The sequence below is a fragment of the Aethalodelphis obliquidens genome, unplaced genomic scaffold (genome assembly GCF_003676395.1).
Source record: "Aethalodelphis obliquidens isolate GAN/ISIS:26980383/991018 unplaced genomic scaffold, ASM367639v1 scaffold5, whole genome shotgun sequence".
In the NCBI taxonomy this organism is placed as follows: domain Eukaryota; kingdom Metazoa; phylum Chordata; class Mammalia; order Artiodactyla; family Delphinidae; genus Aethalodelphis; species Aethalodelphis obliquidens.
Window position 1 is genome coordinate 57,670,366 of NW_020837949.1, and position 8,216 is coordinate 57,678,581.

An 8,216-nucleotide genomic window follows, 5' to 3' on the forward strand; every position below is an offset into this window, starting at 1 on the left:
TGTCTGCATTTTAAAGAGGTTCAAAACAATGGTTTGAAAAATGTGCATATTATTAGAATTTGCATTTTGCAAATAGTACTCATAGCTCTCAAAAAGAAATGTGGACGTTTGCAAATAAAACAATTAAGCACTGTTTAATGAAGTGTCATTTACTAGTGCGATGTTTAATGTATGGCGGGTTTTGGCTACTTTTGCACCTTGGTGTGTTTGTAGGGGGGGTGCGGGGGATAGAAAGTTTCAAAAGTCATTGTGAAGAGTCAAAGATGAAGCAAATGTCTTTACTTCTTAAATAGAGTAATACTGAACTCTTTTTCATGTCACCTTTATGGTGGCATCTGTCCCAGGGAGCTTAGCTTTATGCTGTGTGTCCTTCCAGGTTTTAGGCACAGGGCCCCTTGACCCACCTTCCCAGTCCAGCCCCTACTAAGGGGGTGTTTAAGGAGCCATAGTCCTATATTCAAGTCAAGTTACCGTTCTCCTGTTCCCATGTTAACTGGTGCTCCAATTGCTGTTGAAACATTTGTAAACTTTACTTATACTGTTGACTTGCCTGCCCACTGCCCTATCACTTTTAATGGTTAAACGACTCTGTTCTGGGCAGTTAACTCTTTTAGGACTTAGAGTCCCACCCCAAAATGACAAACCCCGGGAGTGTAGGCCTTAGGCCTGATATTGGTAAAAGTTAAGGGCCTCAAACCGGTGATCTCGAAGGTAAAAAAAGGCCCTGAATTTGTTTGACCAGCACTGTATTTAAAAATTTTACAAGAATTAAAAGATGGGGGGGTGGGGTATGCATCCCCAAGTTAAATAGTTGCAGCCCCTTCCTGTTTTCCTATCTCCAGTCTCTTCTCACCTTTATATTACCTTCCTGTCACCAAAAGCATTTGAATTTTAAACTCTTATTAATCTTCCGTTTCCAAAAACAATACAGTGATTGTTTGCTGATTTCCTAATGTGTTGTTATTTCTCTCCTATCGTGTTTTGCAGATGTGAAAACCATCAGACCTGGGCCTCATTAAAGCCCACCCCAGTGACTGTGATTGACATATAGGTTGTTAACCTTCCTGACCTGGGTCGCGATGCTCCAGGCCATGCTGTGAATGCCTTTTCAGAAGTCTTGTCTCTAAGTTTTTAAGTATTAGTGTCTTGATGACAGAAGTGACACCTGAGTCACCTGACCTGCGCTTATTAGTTGCTTTTTAATGGGACATTAAAACTCTTAAGTTTAATTAATAAAAATTGCATTATTTTGTGACCTCATTTTCTGAATGTCACCAATATAATTGTCTTTAAGCAGCTGGAAATGAAACAATGTCACAGGCTATGATGTGTTAATTACATCTTCTGATATTTTTTTTCTAAACTTGAAGATTTTATCTTGCATGTCAACTATTAGCTGTTTCCATAGCCTAAGCTACTAAAGTAATTAAGTAGCATTTAAAACTATTAAAATGGCACAGTAATTCTGTCCCTTAAGGACTCTACTTGCTGTATAGCCACTCCTTGAAGAGGCCATACCCACAGTCCAGGGCATAGGGAAAATGGTTGTGGATGGCAGGGCTGGGGCAGGGGAGGGGCCTAAAGAATGAGGAGGGGTCTTAGGAAGGAAGGAGGAAGGGGTATTTCTCTACAGCCAGGCATCATGTTTGATTACCATCACCTTTTTTTTTTCCCTTGTACACTATTGGTTGAAATATTAGCTATTTTTCACCTAACTTCTCTGAATAACACGTTTATCTTTGTGGCTTTATTTTACATAATTAATTTGGTGTCCATTTTTTACCTTGATGGGTCAGAGAGGAACAGGTGACCAGGACTGCCAAGTTAAAATGTAGTGAATAGGCAGTCTGCCTGCTTTACATATTATATTTTTAAACTTTTGAGCACTTTCCTAGAGTTTTCCAAATATGAGAATTTGAGGCCTGTTAAAAAAATCATCAAAGTGTTAAAATAATTACTCGAAATGAATTTAACCCTATTTCCAGGAAGTACACAGGCCCTGTGTGCTGATTTATTATATGTATGATTTATTGTCACCCTACCCATAATTAGGACATTTAACTCCCCTGTCCCCTCCCCCCCCACACACACACAGTCACTCACCCCGCTAGGAGTGACCCATCCCACTCTCAGTTACAAACTTTTAGGTGGGACTGTATTGACAAACCTTGTTTAAAAACCTGGGATTGCACACTACTGACTTGCAAGCCTAATGAGGCCCTGGATTTGTCTGACCAACACAGTATTTTAAAAAAAAAAAAAATTAGTATCTTTAGTGGGATGTGCATCCCCAGGTTGCCATAGTTGCAGCCCCTCCCTGTTTTAATCGCAGCCTCATTACACAGAAATATAAAGTTTCTGTTCTTTATTAATAACTTCATTAATATCAGCTAACAGTTATTGAATACTCACTATGTGCTTTACCTGCATTATTTAATTAAATCCTTATTATAAGTTTGAGGTATACTATTATTGGGCTTCTTTGAATGTCCCATTTTATAGCCCAGCTACTCCTAGGAGACGTCAATTAATATTTGTTGATTGACTGCATAATAAGGAGGGAAACTGATATACACAGGTTGCTACTCATTGCCATTTCTGTCCCAAAGGGAATTCTCTTTGGGAAATCAAATTATGGCCCGAAAAGTAATTCAGACAATCCAAACTGGTCTGGTGGCAGTTGTTTGTTTCGATGACTAGTTGCCTTCTCTGTAGAGGTGGATCAGGGTCGAGACAGTGGGCCGGAGTGCCCCTCTCCCCCCAGGTTGATGAATACAGGCACTGTGATTTTTAACTCACCCCTCCCCTTTCTTTTTCTTGGTTTTCTATTGGCTGGAATAGTAGCAACTTTTCGGGTAACTTCTCTAATAATAAAGTTATAATTTTGACTTTACTTTGTGTAACTTTTCCACTATCAATCTTTGCTTGAAAGTTTCTTGCTCTGCTCTCTCCTTATAAAACTTCTTGTTTGGAGTGTCTCCTCATTCTTTATTAGTCAGTAAAGGTCATAGTGCTGTTGATACAGTTGTGTATTGTTGAATCATGATGAACAGGTGATTGTTGAGGAGGAAAAAGTCATTTGGACATCAAAAAGTAGGATGCTTTTCATTATCTACTGTCCTACTGATTAATAGTTTTTTTGCAGGGCTTTTGTCTGTTTATGAACTATTGATGTGAGCAAGCAGAACAAAGAGATGCTTTAAATACTCATGTGTTTAGAGTACTTTAGTAGATACTGTAAATGATAAAATCTTCTTTGTATTGTGGTGCTTTAAATGCATATGTTGAATGTATGCTTTTATCTTCACTTACAGAAACAAAAAGCTTCTGAAAACCAAAAGGCGAAAGGGTGGAAGAGGAGGCCAGGATCCAGGCCTCTCTCCCCACCGGAGTGAAGCTGCACTTGGGAGGTCTCCTCCCACCCCACCTCTCACCCTGGGGCCCGACTGCCCACCTCCTCCTCCTCCGCCTCCCCCCCAACGATCCTGCCTCCCCCTCCAGCTCCCCCTGCAGCGGCCAAAGGGGCCAGTACAACCCCAACCTGGCCGAACGAAGGCGGGAGGATCTCTCTGAAGAGATCAACAACCTCAGAGAGAAGGTCATGAAGCAGTCCGAGGAGAACAACAACCTGCAGAACCAGGTACAGAAACTCACAGAGGAGAACACCTCCCTCCGCGAGCAGGTGGAGCCCGCCCCTGAGGAGGAGGAAGATGACATTGAGCTCTGCGGAGCTGCAGCCGCTGCTGCCCCAGCCACTCCGATCGAGGAAGAGAGCCCAGAAGACCTTCCCGAGAAGTTTGACGGCAACCCAGACATGCTGGTGCCTTTCATGGCCCAGTGCCAGCTCTTCATGGAAAAGAGCACCAGAGATTTCTCCATTGATCGCGTGCGTGTCTGCTTCGTGACAAGCATGATGACCGGCCGTGCTGCCCGCTGGGCCTCCGCCAAGCTAGAGCGATCCCACTACCTGATGCACAACTACCCAGCCTTCATGACCGAAATGAAGCATGTGTTTGAAGACCCTCAGCGGCGCGAGGCTGCCAAACGCAAGATCAGACGTCTGCGCCAAGGCATGGGGTCAGTCATCGACTATTCCAACACTTTCCAGATGATCGCCCAGGACCTGGATTGGAACGAGCCTGCCTTGATTGACCAGTACCACGAGGGCCTCAGCGACCACATTCAGGCGGAGCTGTCGCGCCTCGAAGTCGCCAAGTCGCTGTCCGCACTGATCGGCCAGTGCATCCACATCGAGAGAAGGCTGGCCCGGGCAGCCGCCGCCCGCAAGCCGCGCTCCCCGCCCCGTGCGCTGGTGATGCCTCACGTCAACAGCCACCACCAGGTAGATCCGACCGAGCCCGTGGGAGGTGCCCGCATGCGCCTGACCCAGGAAGAAAAAGAAAGACGCCGAAAGCTGAACCTGTGCCTCTACTGTGGGAATGGAGGTCACTACGCCGACAACTGTCCTGCCAAGGCCTCGAAGGCTTCGCCGGCGGGAAACTCCCCGGCCCCGCTGTAGAGGGACCTTCAGCGACCGGGCCGGAATTAATAAGGTCCCCACAAGATGATGCTGCTTCATCGCCACACTTGCAAGTGATGCTCCAGATTCATCTTCCGGGCAGACACACCCTGTTTGTCCGAGCCATGATTGATTCTGGTGCTTCCGGCAACTTCATTGACCACGAATACGTTGCCCAGAATGGCATTCCTCTGAGAGTCAAGGACTGGCCAATACTTGTAGAAGCGATTGATGGACGTCCCATAGCATCGGGCCCAGTTGTCCATGAAACGCACGACCTGATCGTCGACTTGGGAGATCACCGTGAGGTGCTGTCATTCGATGTGACTCAGTCTCCGTTCTTCCCCATCGTCCTAGGGGTGCGCTGGCTGAGCACACACGATCCCAACATCACGTGGAGCACCCGATCGATCGTCTTCGATTCCGAATATTGCCGATACCATTGCCGGATGTACTCTCCGATACCACCCGCGCTCCCACCACCAGCACAACCGTCATTGTATTACCCGGTGGAAGGATACAGAGTTTACCAACCCGTGAGGTATTACTACGTCCAGAATGTGTACACTCCAGTAGATGAAAACGTCTACCCAGACAACCGTCTGGTTGACCCTAACATAGAAATGATCCCTGGAGCACACAGTATTCCCAGCGGACACGTATACTCACTGTCGGAACCCGAAATGGCAGCTCTGCGAGATTTTGTGGCCCGAAACGTGAAAGATGGGCTCATTACTCCCACCGTCGCACCCAACGGAGCCCAAGTTCTCCAAGTGAAAAGGGGGTGGAAACTGCAAGTTTCTTACGACTGCCGAGCTCCCAACAATTTCACCATCCAGAATCAGTATCCTCGACTGTCTATTCCAAATTTAGAAGACCAAGCTCACCTGGCGACGTACACTGAATACGTACCTCAAATACCAGGATATCCGACCTACCCTGCATATGCCACGTACCCGACCTACCCGGTAGGATTCGCCTGGTACCCCGTGGGGCGAGATGGACAGGGGCGATCGCTCTATGTCCCCGTGATGATCACCTGGAATCCGCACTGGTACCGCCAGCCACCGGTGCCCCAGTACCCACCGCCACAGCCGCCGCCGCCGCCGCCGCCCCCACCCCCGCCGCCGTCTTACAGCACCATGTAAATACGCATCATGTCCTTCAGGATCTCTGCCCTCGAAATGAACTCCTGTTCAGCTTCTCAATCAGTGACTGCGTGCTAAATTGGGCTATTGCACCTTCAGACCAACCTGAGGCACAGGTTTTCTCTGAAGCGGCTACAGAAGGTCAGGGCCACCCTGGACTGGGGCACATCCTAAAGCACCCACAGACCTCCACTGTTTGGTGGAAGTGACAAAATATTTACCAACGAATCATCTCTGTTTTCCACCTTAACTGCCAATCTAATTAAAATTCGTAATAAGTTTACTTCCCAGCAAACCCTGGAAGCCTGGGTTTTACCTGCTGAAACCTCTGTCACCATATGAATTACTGGCTGCCAGGTTCCTCATTTAATAGTTACTGAGAAGCTGATGCAAACACAGGAAATGCTGTTTTCTTTATGGAGGGGGAGACAAGGAGGAGGAGGACAAGGAGGACAAGGAGGACAAGGAGGAGGGGGAGACAAGGAGGAGGAGGACTTTTCTTGCAGTTTCGGTACTCTCTTTACATCTTTGGAGGACCGAGGCCTTATTAAGGAAGCCACAATTATTGGTGCAGTGTGAAACGGCTTCCATGATCTTTTTGCTGCACCCTTTGAAACTTCACCATCTTCAAACTCCACTTTCATGATGCAAGGAGCAGCAACTCAACTGGTTCCCCCAGGAGCAGGCAAAACCCCTGCAACAGAAACACCTCAGGCCTCGGAAGGAAGTACGCTTAGATGGACGTTGGCATGTGTGAGTGTGCCTTCACATCCTGGTGCAAATCACATGTACCCAATAACTCTGGCTTTGTCACAACACCTTACCATCACCATGCCAGCAATGGCTTCCACAAAACCTTAAACCTGGTAACCAGAGACTATTGGTGGCTCCAGGTGTGTTAGATGTTTGTGAAATGTGACCACCTCTCAGTCATGTGTGAGGGCTAACGAGTTGCAAATCAAAAGGACTCCTAAATCCGCATACCCAACTCTTAAAGGGGAGACTCAGAGTTAATGTTACCACCTTGACCTGGAACTTCAGAAAGAATTTTCAAGAGCGTTGTTAATTGGCTGGAAGAGCATCACCTGAAGTCTTGGGAGCATCTATCCATGTCTCTGCCTCCATATGCATCTGGGCATTTCATCATCAGTCCCCTCACTAGACTGTAGCACTAGGATGCTTAGGGAGGGGGAATGATTTTAGCACCCTCTAGGGGTTGGAGCCGATTAAGCTGCCAGGAATGAAAGGCCTGCGAAAGCAACTCAAAGCAACAGACAACACAAGAGTTGTCTTCAATCCAGTACCATCAGCTGGTGTCTCCTGGACGCTTTGTGCTAACCTGGCACTGCCTGACTTCCTTTAGCCTGGTCCCTTGCTACTACCTTGAACTGTTTGTCTAACCTCTCTCTTTCTATTTACTACTGCCACTAACCCTGCTGCAGGATTTGTGTCATCCTTCCTGCCTGGCTGCTGAGACTCTATTTTGCTGCCATGCATGGAGAAGAAAGAGGCAGGCTTCTCGGAGCATGTGTTTCAACACACAGTCTCCAACAGTTTGAGTAGGAAAACAACATGGTGTATATTTCAAATTGCCTGTCATGAAGAGGAGTCTAATGGTGAAGTTTCACTTTTCATCAACATCATCTTTCACATATTATCACCCACCCTTATCCTTGCATGTTTAAATACTTAAAAGTTTTAGCTGTAGGTTGATAGTGTCCTTTTAACAGTGTTTTAAAGTGGTGACTCTGCTTTCAAAAGTGATTTCCATTGAATTACAAAGTACTATCCAAGTCTTATTGTTAAATTAATTAAAATGGATAAGTAAGGTAGTATAAAATATTTCTTTACTGTGAACTCTTACAACACTGTGAATGAGAGCCTCCTCAGAACTGGAGTACCTGTATAATAGTTCATCCTGTTCATCTTTAAACTTCTGTTTTAACATCATCCATAATTTCAATTTTTTTTTATTGGGCCTTTAAAAACTCACACAAAATAATGTACAAATTCAAGGAAGATACCTAATTGGCTATTTAATTCAAAACAACTTTTCCTTTTTTTTTTTCCCCCAATGGAAGCAGAAAGCTTGTCAGTCACTCGTATTTTAGAGTAATTACTTTTTAAATGGTGCATTTGTGCTTCTGGACTTTTTGAAGCGTCACTTCAGTTTACCTCAGATACCAATCCATCCTCCATACATTTGAATTTAAGTTGTTCTGTGTCACATTTACAGTTGTCACTTGATCTTCAAGCTGCAGAGGGCCTAGAAATGGGCTGTTGTCTGCAGCCCTGGCATGTGCACATGGACATTTGCCATCACTACAAGCAGAAGTCTGGAAATGTGGCAACAACAGCTGTCAGGGAGAGCATGGTGGTGTGGGTGAACGACTCACGGATGAAGTCCCTGACATGCTTTTGGCTGTTTCGTAAAGCTTGTGAAAACCTGTTTGGCAGTGTGTACTATGCTCTATAGCTGTATATGCCATCTAGTGTAGGTGTTAAGGATAAGTAATCTCAAATTTATTCTGTAGAATCAGAATTAAGTT

At 45.7% G+C, this 8,216-nt stretch overlaps 1 protein-coding gene across 1 annotated transcript; it reads left to right on the top strand.

Moving 5' to 3' along the window:
- The first annotated feature begins 3,318 nt into the window (after window positions 1–3,318).
- PEG10 (paternally expressed 10) lies at window positions 3,319–6,106 on the top strand. Its single transcript, XM_027102482.1, is given in 2 exon segments — window positions 3,319–4,490; window positions 4,493–6,106. Coding segments are annotated over 2 exon segments (2,064 nt in total). The 5' UTR covers window positions 3,319–3,601; the 3' UTR covers window positions 5,668–6,106.
- Window positions 6,107–8,216: the final 2,110 nt, after the last annotated feature.